This window comes from Mirounga angustirostris, unplaced genomic scaffold (genome assembly GCF_029215605.1).
Source record: "Mirounga angustirostris isolate CCGP_5_RB_7025 unplaced genomic scaffold, mMirAng1.0.hap1 SCAF_11, whole genome shotgun sequence".
Lineage (NCBI taxonomy): Eukaryota > Metazoa > Chordata > Mammalia > Carnivora > Phocidae > Mirounga > Mirounga angustirostris.
In genome coordinates, this window is record NW_026991719.1 from 88,763,901 (window position 1) to 88,783,533 (window position 19,633).

The following is a 19,633-nucleotide window of genomic DNA, read 5'->3' on the forward strand; positions in this document are numbered from 1 at the left end:
ACCATTCATATGCATTCATTGAGTACTGAGCTAGGCACCAAGGGGAATAAAAAAGAAGTGTAACACATGGTCTCAGTTCTTTAGGAGTTTATAGTCTAATTAAAGAGAAGAGACTACTAAACAGGAAGTAATTAAGCAACAACCCAAGACAAAGTATGGTTGAGGTAAGATAAATGGTATAGAAGTGGGACTGGAAGTCAGCATACAAGTGGTAGTTAAATCATAGACATGAATGAGAGGAGAGTATGTAAGGGGAGAAAAACAGTGGGTGAAAGCCAGGACCTTGGGGAATATCAATATTTAAGGGACAGACAAAGACAGAAGAGATTATCAGACAATGGTAGAAAATGAAAGCCAGGTGGGAGTGGGTTGAGAAACAGAAATCAAGACGTGCAGAGAGCAAGGGGACCACAACTCAGAGCTTTGCAGAAAATGGGGGAACAGCCACAGTTAGAGAGCAGGAGTTGCCAAGACAGCCAGTGAATGAAATGGAGAAAAAGCATTCAGAGAGTGAGGAGCATGTCATAAAAGCCAGTTGAGGGAAGTTTTAGGCATAAAGTAATCAGGGGCACACTACCCTTTTTCTAGTCTTCCCTTGAGGCACATAGGAAATGTTGGCTCTAACAAGAAAGGTAGATTGAAAGGGTTTGGTACCTAGAACAAGGACTGCTTCCCACGGGGGTAGTGCAGGTGCTGGGAAGAGAGTGAAAGTTGGGTAGGCATAAAGAAATTAGGCAGCACTAGACACCTGGATAATTCAGCTGCCAGTAATCAGGGAAGCACTACCCTCCCCGACCTTTTCTAATCTTCTCTTGAGGCACATGGGAATGTCTTTTCTCACTTTAGCTGGCTGTGGTTACCTGAATGCAGGCCTATTCGAATCCGGACTGGCACCTCTGGCATGTGTCTCATCTTAAAGGTACCCACAGAGCTCAGGATATCTAGGGACATGTTTGCAATCTCAGCTGCATGCCGACTGCCATTCCTCTTTGGGAGGCCTGAGGCCACCATGTAAGCATCTCCAATGGTCTCTACCTGGGAATCAGGGGAAATAGAATTAGCAGGGAAATAAGTGTGTGTGTGTGTGTGTGTGTGTGTGTTTCACAGTTTAAGTGGTATGAGGGAAGCTTATTTCTCGTACAGTGAGGAAGATGGAGAGAGACTGTCAGAGGTTCAAGGTCTGGCTACATATTAGAATCATTTAAGGAGCTTCAGGGAAAAAAAAATTGATGTCTAGGTCCCACACCCATAGATTCTGACATACGCTACTTTGCAGTTTCCTGGCTGGCCCTCAGGAACTATCAGGCCCCAAGTAATTCCTGGGGGAAGGAAAAGGGACATTTCTGAGAGTATCCATAGATGTCCATGGAAGAACACCCTAGGAGAAGGTGCATAAGGCACTCCTCTAGCAAGCATCTCTCTCAAAGATTTGGTAATGAGCTAGGGCAGCCTTAAGGCAAGTATAGAGAAAGGGAAAGGAATGAGGTGGAAGAGACTGTTCCTTCTGCTTTGCATTGCTAATATGATGAAGTTAGTTTATAGTCCCTTGGGTATGAGAACGGAGTCTTTTTTCCATCAGCCACCCCCTCCTCTCCTAGTGCCACCTCTCAAAAGGGCAGCAGTATCTGCCCTCAGCTGCTTTGAGCTGGACACCTGTAAAGAAAGGCAAATCTGTATTCCTCATTTTCCTAAAAGACGTGTGCTCACTCTTTTAGGTGACTAGTAAGGTGAAGCATTTCAAGTAAATCCAAAAGATAAGTAACCTGGAAGGACTTCCATGAAATGTGCCAGTCAGACTGCTAGTATAAGTTTGGATCTAATTAAAATCCATGCTTTTCTGGAGAAGTGCAATAGTTAAGACCACGAAACTGTGATGTCATACTGCCTTGGTTAGACTCCCAGATGCACCATTTACAAACTGTGTGGCCTTGCCAAGTCACTTAACTTCTCTGTGCTATAGTATCCTTATTTGTAAAATAGGGATAATGACAGTACCTACCTTATAGAGTTTTCTAAGGACTGAATAACTTAATATATGCCAAAGCACTTAAAACCTACCTGGTGGATAAGGGCAAGCTATCATCATCATCATTATCATCACCAAACTGATATGTCTTGACACATGCCATGGGATGGTGGCTATGACTCAGCTCCAGAGAGAGTTTAGTAATCAGCAATAGGCCTCTCATCATGACTTTCTATATAGCCAATAACAGTGATGCTTTGAACCCATGGGACTTTGTACCTCTCCATGCTTCCATCCAGGGCCTCCCTTTCCTGGTGCAATTGGAGAAAGGGATCCCTGCACAGAGGAAGGCAACAGGTACAATGTGAATGTTATATGGGAGGGAGAGACTCACTGGCTGGCCATTATCAAAGAATAGTGGTTGACTCTTCCCCGAAACGAGTCAGTCACTCAGGAGCCCCACAGACATGGATGAGGAGATTAGAAGGGCAGGGAGCATGGGCACTACCTAGCCTTGGTGAGAGACTGCTGTGAGGGACTGTGGGCGGCATGAGCCAGCAGAAGGACACAGAAAGGGCAGAGGAGGTATAGAAAGGGGGCTGGTTGAGATTGGGTGGTAGCAGGAGAACGGAAACTGAAAACAAATCACCAGCTTTGTAATTCTGAAGTAACCTTCTCACTTCCATTTCAGATTATCAAGTGCCAGGGAGGTGATTCCAATTTTACAGGTAAAGAAAATGAAAACACAAACAGGTTTGGTGACTCACTGCTGGTTCAATTTTATTTTCTTTGCACTGTTGTTTTTAATAAGCAGGACTGAAAAATTAGATTTCATTTTTGGATTTGTATAGCCCTGCTCTATTCTGGAAACAGACCACTAACTCCCTACTGCAGCCACAAAGTACCAAAATATCCTATGGCCTCATCCCTAAGACTTCCACCAATTGTCTGAACAGTATCAGCTGCATTGATTAAACCAGTGGCTGTGTTACTGCCCACGCGGAATCATCTTTGATTTTAGTTTCAACTGAATTAGCTTTTGGTGATTTGTTTTTCTCTTCAGGCTGCTTGAGATCAACAAGTTAAGACAGGTAGTCTGATTCCATGGATTTTTTCCTCCACTGTGGTTTCCATGTGTGCTTCTTGATTAGTTTGCAGCTCCGGCTGATTGACAGGTATAATGTCTATTTCTGAGACCTATTTAGGTAGCTTGGCCTAACCCTGAGGCTCTCTACCTGACCTGAAAGGGCCCTGTCTAATCTGAGATAAACATACTGCCCTGTGTGCGATTTGAGAGTTGGAACATTTCAGACTACTGTGAAGGATCCAATGAATGGAGGTACTCATTCCCCAGCTCTACCTTGGTTCCTGGGACAGAGGAGCTGTCTAAAGTTTGGGATGCCTGGGGCATATTTCTCCATCAATAAGACAAGTATCCATGTTGCAGAAACGTGGAAATGGCCTTGCACAGCTATAAGATTTTTAGTCATTTTCTGCCTAGAGATAAGACAACACATAAAAGTCAAGAGTAAGGAAGCATGGCACCCAAATGAGTGAACGTAGCCATCTGTTCTCTGCTCATCTTCTGCAATCTTGGATAGGAAGAATGGAAATTGACAGCTGGAGGGGTGGGGGGAAGGTGGGAGCAGGGGGTTGCAACCTCACGGTTAATGACTTCCCTAGACCTCAGACCACTAGGTGGGCTCTTGGTTACCCTGTAGCAATCCCAAAGAGCCTCAGGTCTAATAGGTCTTTGACCCATGTGATGCCAGAGTTCCCTCCTGTATAAAAATGATACTTAAGGGAGCAAACCAAATTTTAACAGTATGTGTTAGAGCTACACAAGCTTTACCAAGATGAACTCTGTAGCAGTCACCAACTACAGGCAAAGCACCAATCCTTCTTCGGTCTCCCCTTCAGTACCTAGCATGATACTGCCTACACTGTGGTTACTTAGCCACTGAAGTACAATAACCCTTTTGGCTCCAACCTCTTCTTCGTCTCAGTTCCAGAAAACAGTTCAAGAGAAATCTGACTGGCAATCTTTTGCTTGGTTCATACTGTTATTTTGTAAAATGTGAAATTTTATGCATTCTGTCTGGCCTTCATTTCAAATAAGATACTAATGGAACTGGTATACTATTTAAATTTTACTTCCTTAATCAGAGAGGGAGATAAACCATGAGAGACTCTTAACTATAAGAAACAAACGGAGGGTTGCTGGAGGGGAGGGGGATGGGGGGATGGGGTAACCGGGTGATGGGCATTAAGGAGGATACGTGATGTGATGAGCACTGGGTGTTATACGTGACTGATGAATTACTGAACTCTATCTCTGAAACTAAAATAAATAAACAAACAAACAAATAATAAATAAATTTTACTTCCTACATAACAACATTCAGTAAAATTCCACCTTTTAATTTTGGAATATTGACATCATATAAAAATTTCCCTCTAGAATATACTTCTCTGCTCAATAACTTACCTTGTAGACATCATGACTGCCAATGATGGCATCAAAGAGTGTGTACAGGTCATTGAGAAGGTCCACCACCTCAATGGGCTCACTCATGGCTGAGATGGTGGTGAAGCCCACAATGTCACTGAAGTACAAGGTGACCAAGTCAAAGCCCTCAGGTTCAACCGTGCAGCCCTTTTTGAGGGATTCGGCAACTGATCTGAAAAGTAGACACAGCTATTCCTCAGAGGACAGTGGCCTCCCTGCATGCCACACACACATCTGCTAGAACACAATTTCTCCAAAATCACTGCCAAGTAAATGAGGAAGAAGATGTCGTCTGGATGAAAACATTAAATCTTTAATTTAGTCTATTAATATATTTTGAGTGCTTATGATGAGCCAGGCACTCTGCCAGATGCTGGAATACAGCACTGAACAGACAGCCCTGGTCTGTGTTTTTGTGGAGATTTTTCAGCTTTCCTTCTTCCTCAGCTGTCCCTTCACTCAGGGAATGATCCCAGGTGGTTGCTTTGCATGAGACCAGTTTCCCCAATTATCTCCTAGAAGATCATGTTACAACATGATCAGGTGCCTTGGAAATTTTGGAAACAGTATCAACAGGTAAGGCTTTGAACTAAGGAAGGAAAAACCTAGAAAAACAACTCTGCTACTGTCCTCTAGGAGCTCAAAGAACTGACTCCTTTTAATTGGTCAGCTTCCAGGCAAAGTCATGAAGTGACTCATAGAAAAACTGAAGCACCAAAAACTTAAATGACCAGCATGCTCCACAGGTAGTGGGAAATTAGGAAGGTGTGCTCTAGTTCCTTGGTTTCCAATTCATCTTTGATTTGAAGTTGTGACTCAAGCCTACTGGGAAAAGAGAGGGTACAGGACAGGGGGAGGGAACAGTTAGTTGATGGGTAATCTTTTTTTTCTATTTTTACTAGAACACACTGTTACAAGGATTCACACTCCTCAGGTGTTCACACATACGGGGGTAGCATCTGTGTTAGAAGCTTTTCCGTTTTCTGTTTTTCAATTTCCAGCTCTTCAGTCCGTTCCCGAATCAAATCTTCCAAGTTGCTAGAATATTGCTCCAACATTCGAAGCATGGAGTCAATGATATTGGTCTTCTTCCCTTTATTGAAAGTCTTAAACTGGAAGTAAAACAGAACAAGGAGCCAGGGGAATTTTTACTCTCCAAACTCAGAGATGATAGAGTAGGACCCCTTATCACAAATCCCTTCCTCTAAAATGCCAGGGCACAAGAAGTAAACCTAGATATAAATAGGAAAAGTCACCACTCAACCTCATTGTTACCCTGGCCCATTCACAGGGCTCTTTTTCCCTGAGTGGCTCTTCCCCCTACCCTTCTGGCTCTTTGAAGTCTGAGCAAAGGTGCTCTGGGAAGGATTCTCCAGCTCTCAGATGCTTTCACATGAGTAGTAGCCACTTCAAAGGCAATAGGATCTGGTCTTGAGCCCAGGCCATTTGTGAGTTGAATAAGGGGAGAGAGGGCAGGAGAGTACTGCTTTACCCTTCTGGATAATCAACCTACGAAGTCATCCTGACTTCTAATGCCACTGTGTTACCAGTTCTTGGACAGTGGATGGTTCCTTGACCTCTTAAATATGACCCAAGATCTACATGGTTAGATCTACCCCTATTTCTTACCATCTTACCATGGAAGTCCAGGAATAATGATGTGGTCTAGCACCTACCCTTCATGTCAGTCAGGCTCATGTAGAAAGTCAACTGGTCTTGCCCCATTCTATGCTCTGATCCTTTAGAGGTGGCTGCATGCCACAGATTTTTAATGTGCCCTCCTGAGGCCCTGTCCATCTACAGAGACAGGGAGCTTGGCATAGCACTGGAATCACGAGGGGGTAGCCCCTCCTTGCTGATGTGTTCAGCATGCACAAGGCTGTGTTTACAACAATAAGAAGACTGGTGGTAGTTTTGCTGAGCAGACATCTAGGAATCTTGTCCCAATGAACCTTCTTACACAGCTGGGCCACACATGCTCCCCTTAGCACTCAATGCCCCAAAGCTGATACCAGGGGTTTTCTTCTGAGCCTGGTCCACATCGACGTGTCTACCAAGGTCCTGCAGGTAATCTCAGTAGCCTGCTCAAATGTTTAAGGCTCCCCTATTGCCTAACCCGGGGAGCCTCCCTCTCCTCCTCTTCCCGTTTAAGTTTTATTAGCTGCAGGGAGTGGGCAGACTATCCTGGTCTTTCAGACAATTTAAACTTCCACCAAAGCATTTCAGTGAAGGCAGCCCCACCAATGTCTGTTTGAAGGCTGTATGACGTGCACTCCTTCTATCTATCACCAGCTTCTCTGCTGCCTTCTGAAATAACATCTCTAGCATCAACACAAGGGCAAATGCTTTTTCTCTTGCCTCATGGTAAGTTTTCAGAAATGTGACCTTCATGGTCCTTTGCCTTTTCCATACTATTGAATACCTGTTTGAGTGTCCTCAAGAAACCCAGCCAGGCTAATGGAGGCATTGTTAGTTGGGGACATGGATGACTACAAATGCAGGGCCCCTCGGGCTTTCAATCCAACTCCTTTTTTCCGCCTCAGATACCTGCCACTCACAAAGCATCTCAGTGCTGTACTCCAGCCAGGCTCAAAAGCCTCTCCACCAGAGCTGACACAGCACTCACAGAGAGCACCCTCAATTTTGGTATCCTGTAGTTTCAACAAAGCCCTAAGCTGCGTGTTCCAACATAAGAACTGCACCCTAGCTCCCCTTAGCAGGGCTCTCTCTGCCTTTTCCTCATTTCCCCCTTTCTATCCCCAACTCTAGGGAAAAAATTAGCCTCTTCAGAAATTTAGTATCTTAAGGAGAGAGTTTACCATTTTTTGTGCACTCTATTGCCTCAAGTAGTTCCCTAGGAACCTACAAAATCTCCTGCTTTTGTACTCCCCGTTTGCACTTTCTTCTGTCATGAGCATCTTTCGAAGACCCTATGTCTTTCCTAACCCCTCAAAACCACCTGGCATCACTTCAATGGTATACTCAGCAGAGTTCTCTGGGATCTCCAAAGCAAACATGGCTCTATGAGGACCTGCATCTATTCTATGATACCCATTTTTAACAGTCTCAATGCCATTGCCTTGCAAGTGCCCAGTGGTTCAATTCTATTTCTGAAAGGTTGGTTAGGTCAGGTTGGGGATGGTCTGGAACAGAGGTTCATATACAGAAGCACATTAAAATCAACCATTGCGCTCTTGGAGGATGTGCTGGGGATGCTCCAGTATCGAAGGCCTCCAAGTAGCCACCCCAATGCTTCCTCCCCAAGAGGAGTGATTTTTTTTTTTTCTCTTGCAAGAGCTTCCTTTCACAATATGATGAGAACCCAAGGAGTTAGTTTTCGGTAGGCTGGCTTTAGGATGACTTCTGGGCAGTGCTAAGATTCACAGAGTCCTTACCTGATTAAATATTTCATCAAAAGTTGGTCGCTGTTCTGCAGCTTCAGCCCAGCACTGCTTCATCAGCTGGAGACATTCTGGAGGGGCATACTCAGGAGGAACCACTGGTCTGTACACAGGAGGAGGCTTCTTAAGTCTGTCTATGATTTCTGTCCGGAAGTAAGAGGAGAAAGTTGTACAAATCATAGAAAGAGCACCAAGATTTGACAAAGATCATTGAGTTTTAGCAAAGAAAGAGGTTAACCAGGGAAAAAATCACAGAAAGGCCATCTCCTTTGCTTTTTCCTCAAGTGGCTTGAATGTAAATTGTTTCTGAGCAAAGGAAGTATTAGTCAATTGAGGAGGGGACAAGAAAATCAGTTGGGCCAGTAGTATCATTTAGGCACAGCTTTATCCTGCTTTTAGGTTTTAGGTTTTAGATGTGTCCTATCTGATGTCAATTCTAACACTATACCTCCAATGATCTGGCTCCCTTCACCTACCTCCAAATCATCTAAACTTTCCAATCCCCACAGTAGACCCACTTAGCCCTCCCTGAAGTCCCAGGCCCAGCCCAGATGCACACTGTGAGCCCTGCCTGGCCCCTAGGAAAGAGGATTAAGAACTCCAATAAATAGTTCAAGACCTCATCTAGATCCTCCTAACTGCTTGTCCTTGAACTTCACTTTCAGTGGAACATTTACCATGTATCAGACTATGGGCTAAGGACTTTGAATGCATTCTTTCATTAGATTCTCACTACAAACAGATGAGGTAGGAGCCCTTATTTTTATTTTACAGACGGTGAAAATGAGGAACAGAGAGAAAGTAAATTGTTCAAGGTCACATGGCTAGCTAGGGGTGCCTGGGTGGCTCAGTTGTTAAGCGTCTGCCTTAACAGGGTCCTGGGATCAAGCCCCGCATCGGGCTCCCTGCTCAGCGGGAAGCCTGCTTCTCCCTCTCCCACTCCTCCTGCGTGTGTTCCCTCTCTCGCTGTCTTTCTCTGTCAAATAAATAAATAAAATCTTTAAAAAAAAAAAACAAAAACAAAACAAAGTCACATGGCTAGCAAGTGACAGAATTTGAATTTGACCCCAGGCAGTCTCAATCTACTACATTGTCCCGCTTCCAAATGCCTCAGACTTCAACTGGGAGTTCCAAAACTCCCTATTCAGACCCAAAAGCCATTAGTGACTGAGAAGTCCAGATCAGGCAGACTGACAAAGAGTGAAAACTCCCTGGAAGTAGGAGAAAATAGTTAGCCTTCAATGTCCTCAGCAACCCACACTAGACCTCAAACTGTTCTCTCTGCTTCCAGCCTAGCCTTCTATTCTTCTTAAATTTATTTTTAAATTTAAATTTACATTTAAGTATTTAAATGTAAATTTAAATAGATAAATCTATTCTTAAAACACGAACCAAAAAAAAAAAAAAAAACCACACACACACACAAATTTGGCCATGTCACTTTCTTGCTTAAAACCCTTTCACGACTTCTCATAACACACAGGGTAAAATCTAAGCCCTATCTCTTCAGCTCATTTCTTATCCCTAACCCCCTCCCCACAGCCCCAACTCCAACAGGCACCAAACCTTGCTTGCCCCACCAGTGGGCCCTTCCCACCCCTATATTGGCTGTAACACTCCAACAGTGCTGCTTCATACCATAGTAAGTGCCCCCTTGTCTCCATGAAAGAAGGGGAGGTTGTTGCCTCTGACCTCTCAGCTCCTTCTGATATTGCACCTCTGCTCCTTCAACCCACGTTGACCCATACCAGTAATGGTTTCTCCATTGCAGCGCCCTGCTCTCAGTGTAATAGATTCCATGTGAACCAACCCCTTGGAGAGTGACTGCCCTCATCCACTCTCTGGTAAAGGGAGTCCTGATCTTTTTACCAGAACACCACTGAGTTGAATGGGTTACTTCTCCATTTAGGCCCAGCATAATTCATGCCCTTGAGGAGCTTAGAGTTCAATGGAGGAGCTATACAGGGACCAAAAATATGTGTTCTAGCAGATATTCCACACAGGTAAGCACAGAGGGGGCACCTGGCCCACACTGAAGAGGTCAGAGAAGGCTTTCCAGAGGAGGTGACAAAAATTGGACGAGGCAAAGTGGGGAGAAGGTGAGGGCATTCCAAGGACTATGAACAGCTCTCTTGAAGGCACAGAGGTAAGAGAGACCATGGTACTTTCAGTCATGTGGTTTAGCTGGAGTGTAGGGAGTGACAGAACATAAGCTTAGAGAGGTGGCTAGGGGCAGATTTCAAAGAGCCTTGTATGTCACGTGAGGAATCTGGGCTTCATTGACAAGTGATGGGGAACAGTTAGGGAGTTCTGAGTAGAGGAGTGATATGGGACTCTGAGTGGGGGCAAAAGATAGCTAAGTATTTTGGGTTTCTTTGTTTTGTTTTGTTTGTATTTTTTATTTTTTTATTTTGAAATTAAGTTAGACTTCCAGAAAAGTTATAAAACTAGTATAATAATTGCCTGTATACCCTTCACTCAGCTTCTTCTAATGTTAATAGCTTATATAACCATAGTACAATGGTTGGTACATTACTATTGGTACATTACTATTACTGTTCTAGTCTTTATTTGAATTTCATCAGTTTTATTCCTAATATTCCTTTTCTGTCCCACAATCCAATTCAAGACCCATATTGCATTTAATTATCGTGTCTCTGTCTCCTTCAGTCTGTGATGTTTCTTCATTCTGTCCCTGTCTTTCATGACTTTTGATAAATATTGGCCAATTATTTTGCAGAATGTCTCTCATTTGGGATGTGTCTGATGTTGTCTCCTGGGTAGATTGTTATGCATTTTTTGGCAAAAATTCCACAAAGGTGACATTGTGCCCTTCTCAGTGCATCATGTCACGGGGTACATGATGACAGTGTGCCTTGATCACTTGGTTAAGGTGGTGTCTGCAGGATCATCCTCCCCTAGTAAATTTATTATTTTTCCACTTATAATTACTACATATCTAGTGGGTTCATACTCTTAGATTATGCAAATATCCTGTTTCCCCTCAAACTTTTGCCCACTGATTTTACCATTCCTTGATGGATTGTGCCTGATAGGCAATCATTTTGATGAAAAATGAGGATTAAAGCTTATGGCATGTCATAGGGAAAGTATGGAAGGACCTTGCCATCCAGGCGCATCATGAGGGGTACTGAAATACCTGACAGGGAGTGTCTCAAAGTAGAGGAGGCTGCTAAAAAAACAAAAACAAAAAACAAACAAAAAAAATAGTCCAACATAGGTCCTGTAGGTTCTTGGCTAATGTTCCAGTTTGGAAAGGGCCAACTTCTTGGGTTGGGAAACTTCTTCAAAATGCCTAAATCTGTTTGGTTCTAAGTCCCACCTGCACACAACATGGGTTATTTGCAGACTAGCAGGCAGTTAGCACAAACACATAACTGTGTTCACTCTTCTGGCAAATTACAACCGCCTGGGGTAGGCTGATGATGTGGGTCATGGTGGGCCCCTAGTGGCCTTTTTTCACCTCCCGCTTACCTTTGGCAGGCAGATCCATCATGCAGAATGGGGTGCCCCGGACCATCACTTCTTGCATGATGATGGCAAAGCTATAGACGTCTCCTGCAAAAGAACCTAACCTGCTGCCCTTTGGGGCTCTCAATAGTTCAGGGGCCGTCCATAGCAACTCTGAAAAGAAAGCATTGTGTAATGAATGCAGGGAGGATTAACTGACAGTGTTTGCAATGCCCTCAAGGGTTCCAAGGGTGCTGTTTCATTGACTGCTTTATATTTTTATTAGACAGACTAGCATGCTAGTGCCCCCCACCCGGGGTCCAAATCTATGAATCTAAGAAATTGCACACAGAGAAAGCATACTACTCTCCCCACTCCAGGACCATGAAGGCAGATAGAGCGGAGGTGTGGGGCAGGACAGAGAAGCTCAAAGTAGAAAAACTATCTGGCACTTGCTTTCTTGCTCTCTTGAGCCTGCAAGTAGTAATTGGCAGGCTTCCAGGGAAAGGCAAGTGCACAGCCACTCCGGTTGCCATGGATTTGCTATTTGCTGAGATCTATATGTGTCTGGTAATTTGATTGTGCTGGGGCTCAGGGATTCACAAGTTGCTTTCTCCAGGTCTTCTCTAAGAGGATTAGAGGATCTCCAGGCCTCCTCTATTCCTCACAGAGCAAGAAGATGCAACAATTCCTTCAAGTCAGTTCTACAAATATTTATTGAGGGTCTACTATGTACTGGGCACTACACTAGGTGCAGGGATGGCACCAGAGATGAATTAGACCTTGCCTCTGCCCTTGCAGAGTTCACAGAGCAATGGGCAACACAGACATGTGAACCCCCTAACTGCAATACATGGCAGGGCTGTTTAAATAATATATAAAGAAATACACAGTGGGGCGCCTGGGTGGCTCAGCTGAGCGTCTGACTCTTGGTTTCAGCTCAGGTTGTGATCTCGGGGTCATGAGATCGAGCCCTCACCCCCCACCCCCATCAGATTCCGTGCTCAGCGTGGAGTCTGCTTAAGATTCTCTCCCTCTCCCTCTGCCCCTCTCCCCACTCATGTGCCTCTCTCTCTCTCTCCATCTCTTAAATAAATAAATAAATGAATAAATAAATAACACATTCACACATTAGTAATATAAATGGAGTAGTCAAAAGTGGGAGGGAGCATTTTACATGGAATCATATGAAATTGCCATTTCTATGGGTAAAAATGGTTGAATAATGACAATTCCATGAGGCTCAAACTAAAAAAAAAAAAAGGAGAGAGAGAGAGAAAACTGAGCTGATCAAATTAATCCAGGAAGGCTTCCTGGAAAAGTTAGATCTTAAAGGATCTTGTTAAAAAGGTCAAGGATGCTGTTTCCTAGAGCTGAGAGGGTAAGGGCTTTGCAGGGAGAAAGAACAGTACGTGCAAAAGAACAAGAAGTAGAAAGGAGCAAATTGCCGATGGGGGTGGTGGTAAGCAGATTAGCTTGGCTGAAGAGAAGGGCTCTGTTAAGGAATAATGAGAAATGAGAAATGGGGTTGATGAACTGGGGGAGGGAGGGTGGCTAGAAGAATGAGGGCAGAAGGTGAGAGGCCCTGAGAGCCAAATGAAGGCATTTGGAGTGAATACAAAAGGCAGTAGGGGTGCAGGAGCTGGAGAGGGATTTGATGAAAGCTGTATTCGTCAGATTAATCTGGCAACCGGCACAAGCTGGATTGAAGGAGAGAGGCTGGAGTCAGGGGGACCAGTTAGGAAGTTATTACAGTAGGAGCCCAAGGCGAGGTGAAAGGGGCCTGAATGGGGGTGGGGGTGGCAGCCGTAGGACAGGGAGCCAGATACACAGGAAGGCTATAATGGAGAAGGGAGTAACAGGGCTGGGGACGGACTCAATGTGCTCCTTGGCGGGAAAAGGTCTGGAGTAAACAAGGGGTTGAAGTCCAGAAAGGAAGGCTGGAGAAGAGTCTGCTGAGAGTGGGGGTAGTGGGGGAAAAGTGCTGGCTACCTTTTCATCTTGTTAACTTTGAGTATTGGGAAGGGAGCCCAGGGTACAAGTTCCTGTGAAGCAGGAAGGAGGATGGAAAGGTCAGAGATTATTTTGGTGTGTGAGTGAACCCCAGGAAAGAGAAACTCCCCCTGGAAATTCCTATTTTAAGCCAATGCTGATCAAAATGGTGGAAGAGGGAATTCTAGCCTTACCCCCAATCATGTACTCATCTCCCCTCCTTGTCCTCCAGGTGTCCCCAGCCTTTGTCACACACACACACCCCCCACTCTCCCGCCCCCGTGGAAGTCTCTGATATAGTCACTATAGTGGTTTTGCCTTTATGTCTTCTTGCCTAGGAGGACTTATATTTGCAAAGAACTCCCAAAGAGACTGAATGTTACTTTGGTCAAAGGAATGCATTTCTGACTGTGGGATTTCAGGAATACATTTTTGATATGGTTTGGAGGAGGAGGGCAGGAGGGTTATCTCGCAGCAAGGAAAATGCAGCTGTTTCTTCCGCCATCCTCTTTCCTATACATTTAAAAGCACAAGAAGGGAAAAAAGGACAGAACTCTCCAGTAAAAAGCTGGGTGATTAAATACAATCATTACCGAAGAGTATTTTCAAAGAGCACTTACATGTATGTTGTTAATGGCTAAAATGAGGCTTTATCTGTGCTATACTTATGTAATTGAAAGTGGACAGTAATGAATACACTTACAACCCACCCCCATTTCCCCATCCCCACTCTAGAGCCAAGTAAGAGCCACTACCTACCATTAGACTTGAACTCTTAGGAAAACTAGAAAAATTACTTTGGCTTGTTTAGCATCTACTGATGCCAGTACTAAGTCTGAGCCTTGCTGTGGTGATAAGAATCAATTGTGGAGAGCCAGTGCGGTGAAGCGCAAAAGAACAGAGAGCTGAAAGTCAAGAGACCGAGGTTCAAAATCTGAGCTTGGTCACTAAGTCGCTCACCTTACTGAACCTCAGCTTCCCCATCTGTAAAACAGACGTTGAGCCAGACGATCTGCAAGAGGCTCGCAATTATAAGATTCTATTAGCTCTGTCATCTATGGAGGAAGCAGCAAGTGTCCTTATTTCATTTTACTTCATCCATTCATTGATTCACCAAACATTTATTCTGCCAGGTACAGTGAAAGGCACTGAGCGAGGCAAACATGTTTCTTGCCTTTGCAGAGCTTATAGGTTGAGTTGGGAGAGAAGGCAGCTAATTAAACACGTAATACCAACAAAGTATGGTATTACAACAAAGTTCAAAGCCCTAAGGATCATAAAGAGGGAAACTTAGCTGAGCAGAGGGGGTCATGGAAAGTCTCTTGTTGAATCAGTGGTATTTAAGTTGAGCCCTGAAGAAGGAATAGAATCTAGCCAGACTCCGAGGAGTTTATAACAGAGTGGGAAAGGAAGAGTGTCCCAAGGAATGGGCCCAGCGTGTGTGACGGTCTGGGAGTAAGAGAGAGCCTGGGGTAAATAAACAACTGGAAGGAGTTCAGCACTGCTAGAGCCCAGAGATGGAGGGGGAGTTGATTAAGCACGAGAGGTCCACAAGGCCCAAACCACACAGGGCTCATAAGCCATGTAAAGGAATTTGAACTTTATCCTAAGAGCAATGGGAAGCCATTCAGTGCATTTTGGCACAGCTCTAACATGATCAGATTTGCAGTTGAGAGAACTCCCTCTGGCTGCGGTGTGTGAAGAATGGATTGTGATCCCGACTGCCATTGCAATTTGGAGAGTGAAATGAAACAGTAAGAAGGAGAGACAGAGAAAGACACAGACACACGCACGCACACACACGCACTTCCCCCCACCCCCATCCTTTCCCCACTCTAGGACCAGAGTTTCTTAAGTTTGCAAGTTGCCAACCTGTGAATTAAGTGGAACTCTGGGAAGTTGGGCATTGTGTTTTATCTTTTGTAGATGACTCATCTTGACAGGAAGCTAAGTACTTGCCAATCTGCAGCTGCTGTCCCCAACATCCTAGCCTTAATACCAGGCAACTACTCCAAGCTTTCAAATTGGAATTAGCCAAACAATAACCATAAGACTAAGTTGGCAACAAGAACAGGTCCACAGAAAGAGAGAGAGGGAGAAAAGAGAGAATGGTTTTTATTGTGATTACCGGGAGCTTCACGTCCTCCAAAGCATGGATAGGCAGAGAAACGAAGATGTTATTATAAGTTGTAATTTCGCTGCATATAGGGGCCAGTCTTCAAAAGACCTGAATTGACTTTCTGGAACTGCTGCTAAGTAGCTGTAGGACTTGGGAAAAATCTTGAGCCTCACTTATCTCATCTGTAAAATGAGAGAGTTGGACTAGATGCCTCCCCAACATTCAACCCATCCCTGCGCACCATACTGATGCTGCCACTGATGGCTGGGCGGTCTTGTCTGTATCTGTGCACGTGTTTCTCTGTGTCTTTCAGTCTTTGTTTCTCTCACGTCGGCAGTTTTAAAACTTACACTGCCAAAGATTCTTTTAAGAATATATGTTGTAATTTCGATCTGTCCCTCTGTCTGTCTTTTTTGGGTTGTCTGGTTCTCTGTGTTTTTGTGTCACTCTTTTTTCTTCACCCTGGCAATGCTGGTTAAATTTTTTTTTTTAAGATTTTATTTATTTATTCGTGAGAGACAGAGCGAGAGAGAAAGGCAGAGGGAGAAGCAGGCTTCCCGCAGAGCAGGGAGCCTGATGTGGGACTCGATCCCAGGACCCTGAGATCATGACCTGAGCCGAAGGCAGATGTTTAACCATCTGAGCCACCCAGGCGCCCTGCTGGTTAAATTTTTTAATGCCCAAATTTCCTCTATGTATTTAACTCTACTCATTCTCTCTCCTTACTCTTTCTTTTTCTTCCTTCCTCTCTTCTGTCAACTCATTTCCTCCTATTTCTCACTCACCCACTCCCAATTCCCCATCTCAGATTTCTCCCATTTCTTTGATCTGTTACGACCCCTACAGGCATTGTTTGGTGCTGTCACTAGGGCACTTAATAGAAGACAGAAAACACCAAATGCGCTTTACAGGCCTGCCTACTTATTTACTAGAAGGACACAGTTCTGTCTGAAGCCATCCCGCGCAACCCATAGAGTATTTACTTGCTGGGATCCCCCTCCTTGCTTCTTTCTCTCTGACGGAGACAGTGAGGGTAGGCTCTAGGGACATCCCATTCCAGAATGGGCTTTGTGGGGGTCCAGCTACCAAATTACCTTCCATTCAATCTGACAAGTATTTATTGAGCACCTACTGTGTGCCTATTGCTCAGCAAGTTCCTCCAGAGACTCCTGGGGTCTCCAAACAATACAGCCTAATCCTGCCACAGCAGGAACTCAACATTATTGCACCGGCTTTGTTCTGAAGCGTAGGCTGTGCTGAGATTACAGCCTGCAGACTTCATTCAACTCCTTTGGCTTGGAAATGAGGCTGAATTTTCAACAAAAGTGGGGAGTTGAATCAGCCTGAGGCTTTAATTCAGTGCATATTCTCATTTGAATTTTGGAGTTACCTTGTGTGCATCAGAAGGGTATAAATACATTGCTTACCTTCTGCAGAAGGTTCCTCTTGGGAGAGTCTTAGCGTTTCCAAGATGTCATTAAAGCCGTAATCTGTCACTTTTAGTACAAAACGCCCATCTACCACACAGTTCCGAGATTTCAACCTCCCATGAGCAAACTCTCTGTGGTGTAAGTACTTCATGCCCTGCAGATGATACAAACAGGATTTATTTAGTAACTTATTTAACTATTTTGTGCTTTTAGAGCCAGTTTCTGAGCTTGTTAATGGCATGAGCTATTATGGTCCAGAATTCAGTCTCTTTTTTCTTATATGCAGGCAAAGCAAAACTTTGACAAGAATTACTTCCAGGTCCCTTTCGGCTCTAAAATTTTATGCTTTTGATGAAGAATTGTATCTTGTGTGTATGGAGAATTGTATGCTATTGGGAGATTTATTAACATTTCAAACATAGGATGGATCCATACATATATAATTTCCAAGAATTGGAAGATTCTGATTTTCTCCCAAAAAGGTCTAACTCAACTTTCATCCACTGTTGGCAGTAATGGAAATTGGCACATCCTTTTTGGTGGGCAATTTGGCAGTAGATATCAAAATTGAAAGCATGCATACCCTGTGACCTAGGGATTCTGCTTCTCCTCTAAAGAAATGCTTGTACATCTGCACAAGGAGACATACACAAGAATGCTCAAGGCAGCTCCACTTTATAATATTATATAATTAAAAATACAATAAATATCTGTCAAGAAGGGACTGTCCAAATTTTGGTACATCCAAACTATGGAATATTCTGCAGCAGTTAAAAATAATGAAATAGATCTGTATATACTAACATGGAATCATCTTTAAGCCATAAAGTAAGTGAAAAATAGAAAGGTGCAAAACTACATAACAGTATGTATTTTAAAAAACAAACAAAATCTAGAATGTATGTAAACACACATGAAATGAATTGCAAGGTTAATCACCAAATTGTCAGCAGTGATTAACTCTGGGGGAGGATATGAGAGAGGGTTGAGTAAATGTCAATATTTTTCCCATATATACTTATATCTTTTGATTTTTAAATTTAATTTAATACATTATTTTTGTAATTAAAAAGAAGAAAGCTGAATACTGTTGATCTTTGCAGCTTGTTTGGCAACTTTATATGACATTCAAATGTGATCTATGAGGACTCTATCAGATGGGTTTACTCATTCACATATAAATAAAATTCATGTTCTGGTGCAATCATCTCAGAACTTTTTATGCTGAGCCTTTTTAAGTATCTGGCTCTATTTTGCACCCTGACACCCCTTTGTATTTGTATGCTTTACATCTTGTGCTCTCAGAAACTCTGCACTCCCCAGTACTTCCAAGATGAGTCTGCAGTGGGTGAGATTTCCCCCAGGGGTTGTCTAATGTTTGGGTTTCATTCATCATGGGCCTGAGAGGTCTGTCATTTAGAAGCTTCTCCCTTAACTCATGGGACCTTGCTTACAGGTTGAGTGGAACGAGTACTAGAATTGAAATCAGGAGATTTGAATTCTATCATCAGCTCTGCCACTTAATAGTTGGCTGATAAATATTTATTGAGCACTTACTATGTATGGCAGACACTATATAACAAAGTGTACTTCATTTAGCTTCTCTGAGCCTCTGTAAAAGGAGGCTAATCATACTTATTTTATGGAGAATTGGAATGAGATAATGTCTATAAAGCTACCTTGAAAAGGGTTAGGCCACACTATAAAGATCAAGACTGTGGTCAATATGCAAGAAGCTCAACAAGTCATTGCTTAACCAGTTCAGTCCCATAAAAATGCACATAGACACAATTTGCATATTATTTCCAGGAGTTCATGGACTCCACTAAAGCCCATCTATAGATGCATCCATGAACCCCCTTGACTTTCAATAGTCCCTGCCTCAGAGAATGAAAGTGCTGCCTGATAGACCCTATGATCTTTTGGCTTTCTGGTCATGCTGAGTTACATATCTACACTTATGCTGTGCAAAGACCTATCACCTAGTTCTAGACTGAACCACCTTTTAGAAGGTGAAAACCAGGATTTGAGGTTAAGCAGCACCAAAAGGTCTGGGAATGAATACTTTCCCACATCCAGAAAGCAGAGAAATGGGATGGAAGAAAGGGTTGCTTAAGGCAAAGAGTGCTCAATGGCAACAGAAAGCAAGGACAAATCTGGCCCTCAAATTGGGAGAAGGGGTGGGTCAAGTAAGTCCCTTTTATATCAGTACCTTAATAACAGATATGGACAAAGGGACTATGAGAAGGGGTGGGGGCAGACCTTGGGAAGGAAGGTAGAAGAATGAGATCATCACAATGATCCAAGGAAAATAAAATATCCCAAAACATTTAAATTCTAATCTATAGGGAAAATCCAAGATTTCCTCAGTCTTTCCATTAACCTTGATGAGATCGAGCAGAAGTGACGATTTAAACATCCAGTCAAGTTTCACATCCTGATTTGTCAATATGTCTTCTAGGCTCCTTCTGGAACAGAATTCTGTCACAATGGCAAACACCCCTGAATCATAGAAGAAACCCAATAAAGGGTTAATATTCTCATGACGCAGTTCCTTCATCTGGAAACAGAGGGAGAGAGGAAAGTCACAACTGTCCTGTCACAATTGGGGACCAGAGTTGAGGGCACATACCCTTCTCTTCATCCTTCCTATGACTGCTTGCTGTGAAAAGCTGAATTTTGGCCCACATGATCTCCAGTCCCTAATGTTAGTCCTGTGATTGTTATGTTATATGGGAAAAGGGA

General features: G+C 43.6%; 1 protein-coding gene across 1 annotated transcript in view; it reads right to left on the reverse strand.

Moving 5' to 3' along the window:
* The window catches only part of GUCY2F (guanylate cyclase 2F, retinal), an 87,516-nt gene that overhangs the window by 10,412 nt on the left and 57,471 nt on the right, over nt 1-19,633 (reverse strand). Inside the window, exons 8-14 of the mRNA XM_064574852.1 lie at nt 19,272-19,448; nt 16,886-17,042; nt 11,372-11,521; nt 7,871-8,019; nt 5,424-5,587; nt 4,455-4,647; nt 861-1,035 (exon numbers count right to left, since the gene is read on the reverse strand). Coding sequence (XP_064430922.1) covers nt 861-1,035; nt 4,455-4,647; nt 5,424-5,587; nt 7,871-8,019; nt 11,372-11,521; nt 16,886-17,042; nt 19,272-19,448 — 1,165 coding nt within the window. The remainder of the gene's footprint in view (nt 1-860; nt 1,036-4,454; nt 4,648-5,423; nt 5,588-7,870; nt 8,020-11,371; nt 11,522-16,885; nt 17,043-19,271; nt 19,449-19,633) is intronic.